Source organism: Camellia sinensis, chromosome 2 (assembly GCF_055761805.1).
Source record: "Camellia sinensis isolate YWXY chromosome 2, ASM5576180v1, whole genome shotgun sequence".
Lineage (NCBI taxonomy): Eukaryota > Viridiplantae > Streptophyta > Magnoliopsida > Ericales > Theaceae > Camellia > Camellia sinensis.
Window position 1 is genome coordinate 89,357,498 of NC_138962.1, and position 14,947 is coordinate 89,372,444.

At 37.2% G+C, this 14,947-nt stretch overlaps 1 protein-coding gene, 2 long non-coding RNA genes and 1 pseudogene across 3 annotated transcripts; 2 read left to right on the forward strand and 2 right to left on the reverse strand.

Moving 5' to 3' along the window:
* Nucleotides 1-243: 243 nt before the first annotated feature.
* Nucleotides 244-1,542, reverse strand: LOC145820182 (uncharacterized). The gene is made up of 2 exons (XR_014361338.1): nt 851-1,542; nt 244-736 (listed from the first exon to the last, which is right to left on the reverse strand). It is a non-coding gene; the product is annotated as an uncharacterized LOC145820182 (long non-coding RNA).
* Nucleotides 1,543-1,550: 8 nt separating this feature from the next.
* Nucleotides 1,551-12,510, forward strand: LOC114291351 (disease resistance protein RPM1). The gene is made up of 3 exons (XM_082915054.1): nt 1,551-4,369; nt 10,703-10,742; nt 12,234-12,510. The coding sequence occupies exons 1-2, from the start codon at nt 2,605-2,607 to the stop codon at nt 10,708-10,710; spliced, it is 1,773 nt and encodes a 590-aa protein (XP_082771180.1). The 5' UTR covers nt 1,551-2,604; the 3' UTR covers nt 10,711-10,742; nt 12,234-12,510.
* LOC145815415 (disease resistance protein RPM1 pseudogene) lies at nt 1,595-2,532 on the forward strand (annotated as a pseudogene).
* LOC145820183 (uncharacterized) lies at nt 11,124-13,065 on the reverse strand. Its single transcript, XR_014361339.1, has 2 exons — nt 11,845-13,065; nt 11,124-11,614 (listed from the first exon to the last, which is right to left on the reverse strand). It is a non-coding gene; the product is annotated as an uncharacterized LOC145820183 (long non-coding RNA).
* Between the last annotated feature and the right edge of the window lie 1,882 nt (nt 13,066-14,947).

The window sequence follows — 14,947 nt, forward strand, 5'->3', positions numbered from 1 at the left end:
AATTTGTGAATGGTTAGCAGCATCTGAATAACACAACCAGCAACCAAGTTTCCAGATTTTTAATTCCAATTCTCTATGGGCACAAAATTTGATCACAAAACTGGACATAATCTGTAACCATTGCAAAACCATTGCAAAATATAGATAAACTGTAACCATTGCAGAACCATTGCAAAACCATGTCCATCTACAGAACCAGAACCAGAATTAGAATTTACCAGAATTCATACCAGATCAGAAGCATACCAGCAGAACCAGAATTATATTAATATTAAAGAATTTGTTTTAATAGCACATGAAAAATCAAATGAATCAAGCTCACTCATCTCTTTCTATATTAATAAACAAACAAACAAACAAATAAACAAAACCACTCTCAAGAACTTAATCAAATGTTCTTGATATGTGCATTTCTCTCCCTAAAACTATATAATATAATCATAATACCAACACTCATTTCTATTAGCTGCAAAACTTATAGGCATGCTATATTGAGGGGTCCATCCATCCAAGCAAACTCTTCATTTCCAAGCTCAAAATCAAAATCAGGAAGATCACTTGGTTCATTCTCTTCAAACCCAAAGATTTGAAGATCATCAAGACTCCCAAAATCATCAAACAGATGTCCAAAATCATCCATAAACAGCGAATCTGTTGCATACGGATCGTAACAGATTATTCGGATTCTCTTCGTTTTATGTGAAAACCCCCAAAACACTCTACTCCAGAACAAGTCCTGCAAATCACAAACACAAAAACCCAGTTCAGATCAGTCCACAAAACCATCAAAAAACACACAAAAGCTTGAAACATATGCAAAAAAAAAAAAGGGTTTAAAAAAAAATTGTACCTCTTTGGCCTCAAACGCATCGAAACAGTTGGGAACAGAGATTGGTTCTCTGCTGGTAAAGACAGCAGAGTTGTTGCAAGCACAAAGCGAAGAACACAGAAGTGAATGAAATCTAGAGCTTCAACTGAGCCCCAATCAACGCCGATTCAGACTCTGCCGACATAAATCTTCTATCCACAACTCACCTTTCCACAAAACCCTTTTGCAGAGTTCTTGGTCTAAAAACAGAGAAGAGGAGCAAGAGAGATCAATGGTCACTCATACACCTATATATATATAGAGACAGGATTAGGAATCTATGGCTACGATTTCTCGATTATAATGGTGACAAAGATCGGCTTATAATTATTATCGATTTTGCAGAACAGTGTGATGGCTCGGTGGGTGTGTTGCATGAGTCCGGATTTGAGACTGGGTTACCGTCGTCGGATTTGCAACGACGTCGATAGTGGGTCGCCGCCGGTATTGGGTCGTCGGTGAGGGTGGGTTCGACGGAGGGAATGGGTGAGTGTAGGCTGTGTGAGCTGTGTTTTGGGCGTTGAGAGCTGTGTGTTTTGTCTTGGGCGGGAGATGTCCAAAATTTCATTTTTGATTTTTTTTTTTTTATAATCTCAGCCGTTGGATGACCAACGGCTCATCTGAGCCGTTGCAAGCAGGGAATGAAGGACCCTCCTCAAGGAGAGGATCCGGACTCGAGAGAGCAGGGTGCTAAGAAGTAAGAGGGGAGGGAGGTAGAAAGCTAACATGGCCTTATCTGCCGTGGGACTTGTGGTTGGCAGGATAGTTTCAGCCCTTGAGAACGAAGCGTCGTTGATTGGAGGAGTACGCGATGAACTCAACCAACTCAACCATGAATTAACAAGCATGAGATCCTTTCTGGAGGATGCCGATAAAACAACAGTCCAAACTGAAGGAGAGAAGACTTGGGTGGCCAATGTTAGAGACTTGGCCTACGAGGTTGAAGATATCATAGACGAATACATGTATTACATGAACAAGCAAAAAGTATATGGTAAATTCACAAGGTTCCTCCGTCAGATAGTCTACGCCCCAAAGAATCTATGGGTGAGGCATCGAATAGCCACAAAGTTACAGAAAATCAACAGCATGATCAAAGCCATCCCAGAAAGAAACCGACGTTATGGGGTCGATCGTGTAGGAGAAGCAAGCTCAAGCTCCCAAGACCATCAGAGGCGGCTGCCAAACCTCAGCGAGTCTTCTCTATTTTTTAAAGATGACGATCTAGTGGGGATCGAAGATGGAAAGAAACAACTATTGGACTGGTTGGTGGACAAAGAAGAATCACAACGCACAGTTATTTCAGTGGTGGGGATGGGAGGTTCAGGTAAGACCACTTTGGTTGCCCAGGCCTACAACAGCCAAATTGTCAAGAGACAATTCGATTGCTATGCATGGATAACTGTCTCCCAAACATATTTAGTCGACGACTTACTTCGAAGCATGATTAAGGAATTCTACCGTGGTGCCAAGGAAGCAATTCCAATGGATTTAAGCAGTATGAGCTATAGAGAGCTCATAGAGATGATTACGAACTTCTTACGGTTGAAAAGGTACGTAATTGTCTTTGATGATGTATGGAGTAGCAACCTCTGGAGGGATATACATGTATCACTTCTTGATGAAGGACTAGGAAGTCGGGTCATACTTACAACCCGAAATGAAGAGATAGCTTCATCTTCTTTTGGGGTAAAAAGTTATGTCCATTATATCAAATTGTTGGGTGTAAGTGATGCATGGAACCTCTTTTGTATGAAAGTTTTTCAAGCAATCCAAATACATGTTGTCCTCAACATCTCAAAACCTTAGCTCAAGACCTTGTTGCAAAATGTAAAGGGCTTCCTCTTGCAATTGTAGCTTTGGGGGGTGTCGTGTCTTCTAAATATCTGGAGTCGGAATGGAGAAATATTTATAACAGCTTGAGCTGGGAATTGAGCAACAACCCTGGGCTAGAAGTTGTGAAAACTATATTGTTGCTTAGCTTTAATGATTTGCCGTACCAACTAAAGTGTTGCTTCTTATATTGTTGTCTTTTCCCGGAAGATTATGAGATCAAACGAAAGAGGCTCATTAGACTTTGGATGGCAGAAGGGTTCGTAGAAAAAGTGAGGGGGCGAACACCAGAGGAGATAGCAGAAAGCTACCTTATGGAGCTTATTTGCCGAAGCATGCTTCAAGTCGTAAAGAGAAACGAATTAGGAAGGCCAAGAAGATGTAAGATGCATGATCTTATGCGTGAGCTTGCAATTTCTACATCTGAAGCAGAGAAGTTTTGTGTTGTAAATGATGGGCGAGAGGCAAATGATGAAGAAGGAAGTGTAACAAATCGTCGCATGTCGATTCAATCAATTGGTAGAGAATTACAACCGTGGAACTGGAAGGACATGTTGAAGCTTCGGACTCTTCTTGTATTTGTTGTTGGGGAGATAGCATTGCCACTAGGCTTACGATTGTTAAGAGTATTGGATCTTGAGAATGCATGGATCGACGTACTGCCCGAAGAAGTAGTGAATCTGTTCAATTTAAGATACTTGAACTTGAGAGGATCTAGGGTGAAGGAACTTCCAAAATCCATTGGAAGACTCTGCAACCTAAACACTCTAGACATTACTAACTCCAAAATAGAAGTGATTCCAGCTGGAATCACAGAGTTGCGAAATTTGCGACATCTAATGATGCGCCAGACTGACTATGGAATTATGGATGACTTTCATTTTGGTCGTGGTACGACAACACCATCTAATATTTGCAAGCTAAAAAACTTGCAAGTTTTGGCAGGTGTAGAAGCACAACCAGACTTGATGAAGCGAATCAGGAACATGACACAACTTAAAAGGATTGGAATCACAAAGGTGAGAGAAGTAGACGAGGAGGACTTGTGTACTGCAATCCAAAATATGAGTCTCCTTCGTCGCTTGGCTGTGAAGGTGATTGATGAGGATGAATACCTACGAATGGATGCACTCTCCTCAACTCCTCCTTGCTCTCTCAAGGTGCTCATTTTAGTTGGAAAATTGGAGAAAGTGCCTTGTTGGTTTCACTCACTTCAAAACCTTACTTATTTGTCATTACGATGGTCCAGACTAACAGAAGACCCTATTCCATACATTCAAGCACTTCCGAATTTGGGACTGTTGAGCCTTTGTAATGCATATGAAGGAGGAGGACAATTATGCTTTAGTGAAGGGTTCCATAAACTTAGAATATTGAACTTGTGGAATTTCCCTCAGTTAAATGAGATTATTATAGAGAGGGGGGTGATGCCAGGTCTCCAAGAATTTTATATTGGGAAATGTATGCAGTTGAAGATACTACCTCATGGCATCGAGTATCTCGAAGATCTCCAAGAATTGACTTTGAGGCTGGTTAAGAATGAGCTCATAGAATGCATACGTGGAGAAGGGAGCAAGGATCACCAAAAGGTTCGGCATATACCGCGCATATACCAATGGAGGCAGACACCAGTTGGACTGAAATACGAACTATTATCTCGTTCCACAGGTGCAACGACACACATTTTTTTTTTATTTATTGTATGATACTTTTTACTTTGAAAGTATATCTGCAAATTCTATAATACACACTTTAATATATATATATACCATATATTTCTTTGTGATATTTTATCATAACTAATTGCAGTATTGGCTTAACTCATCGTGGTTGGTTATGAATTAATTATGACTTATTATAGTTGTTATTTTTGCTTATGATCAAAGAAATCTTTGGGTATACGTGTAAGTGTAGCGGTGTTTGATTATAACTTATTGTAGTATTGGTGGGGACTTGATTGGCCATGACTCATTATGGTATTGATTACGATTTAATTATAGAGAAAAGTTAGGGATCATGAAATTTTTTTCATGAAAATGTTCATGAAGGAGTTATGATCCTTGGATTACCTTGTTTAGTGTGTGGTACTTTATTCTAAGTGTAATCCAAGGGTCACAAAACTTTCATGATTATTTTCATGAAACGTTTTTCATGATACCTAGCATTGTTGTTAATTATAAGCTATTGTGATTGTTATTTTGGTAATGACTAAAGAAGTCTTTGCTTATAACTCAAATGCCGTTTGGTTATGATTTATTTTGGTTTCTTTAGTTATGACTAAAAGTAATTTTGTTACGACACTTTATGGTATTAACACCACTAAATGACTATCACAAAGTATCATAACTTGTATATGATATAAGTTTTTTTTGTAGATGTATATTATTGGAGGATCCTTTTTTAAAAATTTTGAAAATTTAGAATTTAACATTATTTTTATTTAAAAACAAAAACAATATCATAAACAAGTAATGCCTTCCAATTTCCAAACTAAAAAATGAAAATGAAAATAGACAAGAAGAAACAGAAACCGTGGGGGGTAGTTTGTTACTTGTTCTCATTGTTTACTAACGTTGTGTTTGATTAGGAGATTTAAGAAGAGATTTAAAAAAGAAAAAAGAAAAGGAAAATATAGGTGAAATGTGAATAAAATATATTTACATTTCACCTTGTTTCACACGCATTTTCCCTTTTCCTTTTCAAATCTCTTGCCTAAATCTCTCAACCAAATACAACGTAAGAAATTGTCTGCCCCTGATTCCCTAGCATGAAGGCAAAATTGCTCTTTGTATCTCTTCAGCCACGTGGTTAAAATTTTTAGGATAAATTATAAATATATTTATGAGATTTGCTTAAAATAGATTTTATCTTATTATCATTTTTTTTATTAGTGGTAGTTAGATTATATATTTGTTTGCATTGTTTCCATGAGCAACTACAGCAGGGAAATTTATGAAGCAATTGTGTGGTAGACTAATCAACACTTGTTCTGCTTTTAGCATATGTCTCAGTGCTTTATATATATATATATATATATATATTTTTTTTTATATCGCACTTTACTCCATTTTGGTTTATTCATACATTTCATTCTTTCTTCTTTGACTACTTCCTATTCTTATAACATTTCATTCTTTCTTCTTTGACTTCTTCCTATTCTTATATTGTAAAAAATTTAATGTATAAAGAGAAATAGAGAATTGTATTATTGATTGATGTATTGAATGTTGTATTTATTACAATGATTCATGATTCCTATATATAGAAGAGGGTGAGTGTGTAGTAGGTAAGGAGTAGGTGAAGTGGAGGTGGTAGTGGTGTAGTGGGTTAGGTTTAGTGGAGTAGGTTTAAGTGGGTGAAGTAGGTGATGAGTAGGTGGATTTTAACAGCCCCCCGCAAACTCAAGGGGGATAAGAACTAACCAACTTGAGTTTGGAGAGAATAACAAAACAAGAAAATACATAAAAATAAAAGAGGATAGGAGACACTGTATGGTCGTGTCAGACCATTGGTGAAGACACTGGATGGTGGTGTCATAACGTTGTAGAGGGCACTGTATGGGGGTGTCATAACGTTGTAGAGGACACTGGATGGCGGTGTCAGACCGATGTAGAAGACAGTTTATGGGGTCATGTCGGACCGTTGTAGCAGACAATGTTGTGACAGTTTACAGAGTCTTGTTGGACCCTTGTAGAAACTAACCGGAATCAATGTCGGGACAGTTTACAGAGTCTTGTCGGACCCTTGTAGAAACTAACCGGAATCAATGTCGGGACAGTTTACAGAGTCTTGTTGGACCCTTGTAGAAACTAACCGGAATCAATGTCGGGACAGTTTACAGAGTCTTGTCGGACCCATGAAGGAGCTAACCGGAATCAATGTCGGGACAGTTTACAGAGTCTTGTCGGACCCTTAAAAAGTCGCACCCTCAAAAGGTGTGCCCAATCTTTCAAAAGGCGTGCCATCAAAAGGCGTGCCCAATCCATAAAAAGGCGTGCCATCAAAAGGCGTGCCCATGTTTTCAAAAGGTGTGCCATCAAAAGGCGTGCCCAATCCATAAAAAGGCGTGCCATCAAAAGGTGCGCCAGACACGCGGCGATGCACGTGATCGACAGAACGCGTGTCGGCCTCTTTGTCATGGTCTTTATAAACCGAAGCGGAGGCTGAGGCTTGGAAGCAGAGACAAAAACCTGCTAGAAAAAACTCTGAAAAACTCTTCGTTTTCTGAGAGAGATTTCTGAAAGAGATACTCTGTAACACTCTGTTTTCGGAGAGAGATTTCTGAGAGAGATACTCTGTAACACTCTGTTGTCCAGAAAATGGCTTCGTCTTCCCGTGGTCTGCTCACTCTCTTTCCAGACCTTAACGAGTCAACAAGAGAGATAACTGGTGCGGGGGCCAGTGAACCTCAACCAAGCGCCCCAGGGTTTGCTCCGTTGAACTTTCCTATGCGGTCTGTGGAGTAAAAAATGGCAGTGCAAACTGACATTGAAGCCAATCAGTATACTTTGAAGTCCTGTGTGGAGACGATGACGGCAGTCACAAACTTGTCGCACCGGCTGCAGAGTAGGACAAATGAGGTGCAGCAGTTAAACGCCCAACTGGCTCTGCTCCAACGCATGTATAAGGATGCGCGAGCAGAGATAAGTGTGCTGAAGGCGGAAAATAAAGAGCTGAAGCGGAAGGCCACCGTTATGTTCCGATTTGGAGGTCCGCCATATGCTGTAATGGAGGAGCAGGGTGGAGTGATCGTGCCCGGTGGAGTGGGAAACACGGAGGCAACACCGTCAAGGGCCGCCCAGGACGGAGGCAAGAAGAAGAGACCTGCAGCAGAGTAGAGAAGAAAAATCCCACTGTGGGTGCGGGTGTGTTGTGGTGGTTTGTTTGTTTGTTGGTTTTTTTTTTTTTTTTTTTGTGTAAAATTGTGATCGGGGTTGATCCCTGAGATGAATAAAATATGATTTGGTGTGCAAAGCTATATGGTATGAAGGGAATTGGAAAAAGATTAAAAAGAATGTGAAAGAAAAAATAATAAAAATATATTTGAAATCAAAAAATGAAAGATGGAGGAAATAAGGAAAGTGGTTTGGAGAAAATAAATAAAAATAAAAATAATGGAGTTGGAAATCAAACGGAGGAGAGATGAAGATTTTTTTTTTTTTTTTTTAATATAATATAATAAAAAGAGATATATATATATATATATAATAAAGAAAGTGGGGAACAAGAGTGTAATGAAAAGAAAAAGTATAGGTTGCATCGTGGGTCACATGGGTGAGTAAAAGAAAACAATAAAGAAATGAGTGGGTGCCCCCCATGTGCAAGGATAGTGCTGGCACTTCAATAGGTGGTACAGCCTGCTGAGCATCAGCTTTGACAGGAGCTGCCTTTGGACCTTTTCTCTAATAAATGCGTCAAACTGTTGCTGTTGGTGTTATCAAGAATGTGGAGAAGAGAAGGCTTGTCTGATGGCCTCTTGGGCTGTGTAATCATATCGAGGTTGGTGGACCTCTCAATCATGTTGTCACCCTCAAAACCAGAGATGGGGACAAAAGGAATTTTGTCAGGGTTGTAACCAACCTTCTTCAGATAGGAAGAGACTTCCTGCACAATTTCATCATACCTTACTTTTGAGTACTTAGGAGTGGTAGCATCCATCTTGTTACAGCAGCAAATCATCTGCCTCACTCCAAGAGTAAAAGGAAGGAGAGCATGTTCACGGAAGAACTTGGGCTCCTTCTCAATCTCCTTGCCAGATCGACGATCAATCTCAGCAAACTTGACAGCAATGTGGGAGGTGTGGCAGTTAAGAACTGGAGCATACCCATTACCAATCTGACCCGGGTGATTCATAATAATAACCTGGGAGGTGAAATTTGCAGCTTCCTTGGCTGGATCATCCTTTGAGTTGGATGCAACAAAACCACGCTTGAGATCCTTCACTGCAACATTGTAGATGAAGACGACCGAGACGGTGGTGTATGGGAGGACAACAGTGAGAGGAGGGGCAGTGGTGGTGGACTCGAAGAAATTTCAAGGTATGTGTAGAAAATTCTAGCAGATTAGGTTGAGGTCCGGCGGGCAGCCAAGGCGAGGTTGCCGCCCGCCGGTGAAGCGAAAAATACTAAGTGCTTAACCTGGCTCTGATACCATGTAAAAAATTTAATGTATAAAGAGAAATAGAGAATTGTATTATTGATTGATGTATTGAATGTTGTATTTATTACAATGATTCATGATTCCTATATATAGAAGAGGGTGAGTGTGTAGTAGGTAAGGAGTAGGTGAAGTGGAGGTGGTAGTGGTGTAGTGGGTTAGGTTTAGTGGAGTAGGTGAGGTGGTAGTGGTGTAGTGGGTTAGGTTTAGTGGAGTAGGTTTAAGTGGGTGAAGTAGGTGATGAGTAGGTGGATTTTAACATATATATTTATATATAGTGATTGATTAGGCTTAGATTTGGTGATTGACCCTCATTTACCAGGTCTAAAAGCATCCACAGTGATTAATTACTGCATTAGAGCTGTTATCGAATAAGTTTGCAGATAAAGAAATAGACAGATTTTAAGGATTTTGTTCAAGAGTGATTTTTATTAGAGTGATAAGGTGAGACTTTGAGAGTTGGAAAATAAAATGATTTTTGTACCTTCAACTTTGATAAAATTAAATATCAATCATTTAAAAAATCACAAAATAGGATAGAACCTTTATTCTACTACCACACTAACAGAGTTTGTGCGGCTTATTATCTGCTCCCTTGGCATGATTTGTTTCCTCTCTTTAATGGCATTGTGAGACCGTAAACTTTTGGAGACATTCAACCCAAAATCAATTGACAACAGAGGGAGATGTATTTAGACAACAAGAGAAACAATCGTGAGGTGGAGATTTGGTTCGTGAGACACCTAACAATCAGCTCTCATAACATGTTAAAATATTTGGATGTATTCATCCAAAGTTTGAACTCTTCTAATGTACGCATGCTTCATCGGAGTGACAAAATTTCATCATAATGTCTACTTTGATAAATATCTCATTCTGATAATTTCCTTTAACATGAGAGTATTTTTATATAATTATGGTTACGGGCCCTCCTATGTAATCAAGCTATGAACCCTTTGTTTTATTTTATTCATTTACTTTTACATCTACTAATCTCTATTGTTTCTTGTGTGATTAGGAGTTTGTTTGGAGCGTGCTATATAAGCACACTTTTTATCTTTTTATATTTTTTGGATCACATAACCTTTCTATTTTTCTACACATATTTTCGTAAAAAGTTAAAAGGTGTACAGATTTAAAGGTGTACAGATTTTGGTTGGTTTGTGTCACTAGAAAAGAGAAGTTAGGATTATGTCCTTGAATTGAGACTACATTATGAATAATGAGGAGGGGTAATTCTGAGTAATCCTTTCATTTTTTGCTTATATCTTAGAACTTGTACCTCATTGATATTGGCTGTACTCTATTCTTGATCTTCCTTCATATCACAGGATACAATCTATAACAGTACTATACTGAGCAAAACTCATACCACGAAGGAGTCAAAAACAAACTATATTTGCTCTTACCTCCTGCATTATGTTGAGATGTATGTCAGATTCATGTGGAACTGGAGGCATGCACTTCTTGTGTTCTACCAAGGAGCCTAACACTCCTTTGGGTGGTGTTTTTTTCATTTTTTTATATAATTTACAGTGTAATCATCTGATCTAGATCCATGGTTTTTCTTACCTGGACAGGTTTGATTAGAATTTAGATTTGCTGTTTGCAGTAAAATGGATTGGATTCTAACCCAACATCTGTGACTGTTATTTCATCTGTTTATGCTCCCTCGTGTAGCCTACTATATAGCCTGTTCTTGTTTTAGTTGAGTTTTCTTTGAGAGCAACCTATACTTTTGATATCTCATTGTGCTCTAAGTTCCAATATTTATAAATTATTATCTAGGATTTTTGGTTTGATCACACCATTTTCTGCACTAAACTGATTGTTGTTTTATTTCAGCCAACTGAGCGCATCACCATTTTGTCCACGTACTATTGTGGTGAGAATCGAATAGCCTCACTGTTTTCTAGTACTATGCAGTTTTATCTTCTTACTATAGCACATCATATAGAATGAAAGAACATGACATTAGTTGTATACCTTTGGCATTAAGACATAAGACGCTTTTAACACACAGCATTCTGTAAATGCATATTGCCTGTTTCATTGTTGCTTAATTACTCCATACAAATGATCTCCTTAATTTGAAAATGATTTGATCAGATTATCATCTCGGTTGTTAAATCTATCCTGTTATTTCTTAAATTGTTATATGAGTTGAATCAGTCTTAAGAAATTGCTTTGGAACGGATTGGGTTTGGTCCTCACTCATTACAAGTGCTCCGAGTTCGTTGGTACTTAAGAATGAATACACACCGAATAGACCTGAGCGTCCTTTATATTTGAAAGCAAAAGGATGAATACACACCGAATAAACCTGAGCATCCTTTATATTTGGAAGCAAAGGAGATTATTATACAAAGAGACCTCTAATTTTTGGTGCCAGCATGAGATTAGAGATGAACATTGTTTTGAAAAAATGGTCAATAGACATGACCCTTTTCTTAGGATGTCGACAACAGTAATATAAAATGACTTGAAAAAATTATTCTGTTTTACAATCAACAAATGATTGATTATGATCTTCATTCTTCATAATTCACATGATTTTAGCACCATCTTTCTCGGAGACCAATTTTCTTAATCGGTTCAGTAATAACTCAAAGTCATTTTGGCTTCTGAGGAGGCTGAGCCGAACATGGCGATTTTTGACACCAAACCTTGTACCCTTGTGGCCAATGATGTTTGCTGCTCGGAGGACTGCATAACAGTCTTCGTCTTCTTCCCTTTCACACTTCAACCATGCATAAGCTGCCACCAGTACAAATTCCTAGGCATTAGAACTGGTCTTTATACAAGATAAGCTTGTTTTTTGAAAATATTTTTAGCCGAAACAGAGTGTCAATGTTAATTCTTTATTATCTATTTGCATTCCAATTTCCAAGTACTTTTAGTCTAGTTGATATTATTAGACACAGTGAGAAAGAAATATAAAAGTTCTCAAATGAGAAGATTCTGAATCATATAAATGAGAAAATCACCTGGAGAAGGTCCCCTGACTTGTTGGAAAAAAGTGCAGAATTGAGGTGCAATTTCCTGAATTACCTTTCTTTGTTATCTTTTTTTTTTGGGGGCAAGTAATGTTATCTTTTTTGTTATCAATAAATATTCATATATCGTCATGAAGTAGTTAGATTAGGTGGAGAGCTATATTCATCTTGGCAATTGTGATTAGATGTTTGAGGAATCCATATTTTTTATTTTATAAATCTTTATTCTTAATCTTTTAGCTTGGGGATGTTTTTCTTTTTAAATTTCTTCACTGCTCTCTCTCTCTTTTTTGGGAGTGGGGGTTTGAGGAAGCATTATGTCTTCGATGTTTCTTGTTATCATGTCCTGCAAGTTTGGTCTAAGACTCAGTTCTATACAGGTCCTGCATGCGTCGATTTGAAGCTTGGGAGCTCTCTGTTAGATTTTGAATGTCATTTCAATGAAGTCCTTGAGAAGAAGATATGATAAGTTGTTTTGTTATGTAGGTAGATATAACTCCAATTACAATCTGTTCATTGAATAGCTGAATGCTACAAACAATACTTATGGCACTAGCCTTGTAAATTGGAAATGATACTTTTGAATTCTTTGTCAGTTTATGATATACAATCAAGATATTAAGTACTAATGAATCAAAGCATGGTATTTGTTTGTTATTGAATGCGATGAGCATTTTTTTTTTTTGGTGTAGTTGAATTTTAATTTGGAGATGAGCAGATGGTCTGGTGATGCGTTTGATATTTTCTGTTTGGTTGTTGAGAAATCAAGAAAGGAATATAAGTTGATATTCAAACTAATATTTTTAGAATAATTGTTACAAAATAAAAAGCGAAAAAAAAAAATTATCAAACTTTTAGGGACCAATTTTAGTTGTCTCAAAAAAAATTTAACCTTCACACCTGCAAAACTAAAACTTTTAGCCACCACTTTCATTTGTCCCAAAAAAATAAAACTTTTAGAGACCACTTTCATTTGTCCCAAAAATTAAAACTGGACTATAATTAGACTTTTAGAGACAAAGTTTGGTTGTCTCAAAATCAAACCTTTTTGCAACCACATATTTTTGTCTCTAAAAGTCTATTTATAGTGACAAATGCAAAATTTTGTCTCTAAAACTCATTTTTTGGCATTTGACGGAAGAAATTAGTTGGTTAAAATTTTTTCCAACAAATATTACACTTTTAGGGACGGAATAAATTTGTCCCTAAAAAGTTGATTTCTTGTAGTGATTGTTGTCTTGAGTGATGGTTAGAGTTGCTCGAGTGTTGTTTGGAATTGCTGAAATTTTCTTGTTTGTATTTGTGTTCTTTGTGCTGTGTGTTGTGGCTTGCTGTTGGAGTGGGGTTGATTTTGTTTGGCGATTCACCTTGTCTTTAGAAGGGTTGTTGGGTGTGTCTTGCCAAGTTTGTTTGGCTTGGCCTGAGTTTGGTTTATGTTTTGCTTGATGCATATGCCGTTCTAGTTGGAATGTGCATCTTTTATTGATGTAATTTCGTTGTACTGCTTGAGTTTGGTTTATGTTTTGCTCGATGCATATGTTGTTCTAGTTGGAATGTGCATCTTTTATTGATTTAATTTTGATGTACTTCTTGTACTACATTATTCATCAATAAAATATTTTATTTTGCCTTTAAAAAAAAGAACATTTGGTGTTCTATAACATAATTAAGAAGTATGTATCTGTTGTTGTGGAGTGATGTGGTCGTTTCTTTACTACTATAACCGATAATGTTGTTGATATTGTTTCAACAGCAGATTTAATTGGCATTGTTTTTGTTGTTAATGCTTCATCTACTTCAACCTTGATAAAAGCTTTACTCTTGATCATCCACATTACTTCTGCATGTCAATTGTCAATAAGAGTTTTCTTCTTCTTCTTTTTTTCTTTTTTTCTTTTTGTCTTTTTAATTCATTTGATTAGGGAATAGTGGGAAGTACCACCAATCCATGAGCATGTTTTATGTTGGTTGTTTTCAGTTTATCTTACTGAATAGTTCTATTTATTTTTCAATAGAAAACAGTGTAAAGTAAGCCATTTTCCCTTGTTTAGTCACCTATACAATACAGCACGGAGGATTTTAGTTCAGTGCAACAATCATTATGAAATATAGATTACATAATTCTATCAAGATTATAATTTACAGTCACAATACAATAAACAAAAAATTGCTTCACTATAGTTTGAAAACTGAATGAAGCTGACATTGCTCAGCTAGTAGGACATGTACAACAAGTTGATTTAGATTTCTATTTCTAAGGAGTCGAAAGTTTACACTACCTTCGCATCCATCTCTGTTGTCCGGTACATTAAAAAGTAAATGAACCCAAGCATTTGATTAACAAACCATAACTTCCCTTTATTCCGAAAAAAGGAAAGTTTACTTGGTGAATTGGAAAAAGATTTCTACTAATAATGGAGTTTGGAGGCTAGTGGTGGCATCAGAATAAAAAATGTTGCCTTACTGTCAAAATGGTGGTGGAGGTTTGGGAAAGACAAGGAATCATTATTAGTACTGAAGATATTAAAATTTATGAGTAATATGCTGTTGAAGATAGGAGATGGATTAAATTGCAAGTTCTGGACTAATATTTGAGCTGGTGACAAATCATTAAAGCAGAATTTTCCTAGGTTATTTCACTTTCAATGGAAAAGTTGACAGTGTAGCTGGAGTGGGAGTGTTTATTCATGACTGTGAAAGTAAGAGGTGGAGATTGGAATTTAGGAGACAACTATTGGTATGAGAGGAGGATTGTTTGAAAGAACCGCAAAGAATTTTAGACAATGTGAAATAGACATTCCTAAGGAGGATGGTATTCACTGAAAAGGCGAAAAGAATGGGCTATTAATTTTCAGTAAACTCTTTTTGCATCTGTTATTAGAAGAGCTTTGGGATTGAGCTTTGACCCTATAAGGACAGTCGGGACAAGTCTAGCTCCTCCAAGGATCCAAATTTTTTGTTGGCAAGCACTTCTACTAAGGATCTTTTAATTGATTAACGTACCTTACCATTGTCTGTTAGTAGTAGTAGCAAGGTTTTTTTTTTTTTTTTTGTGATTTTGAGGTTGAAACAACAGTTCATTTGTTGTTACTGT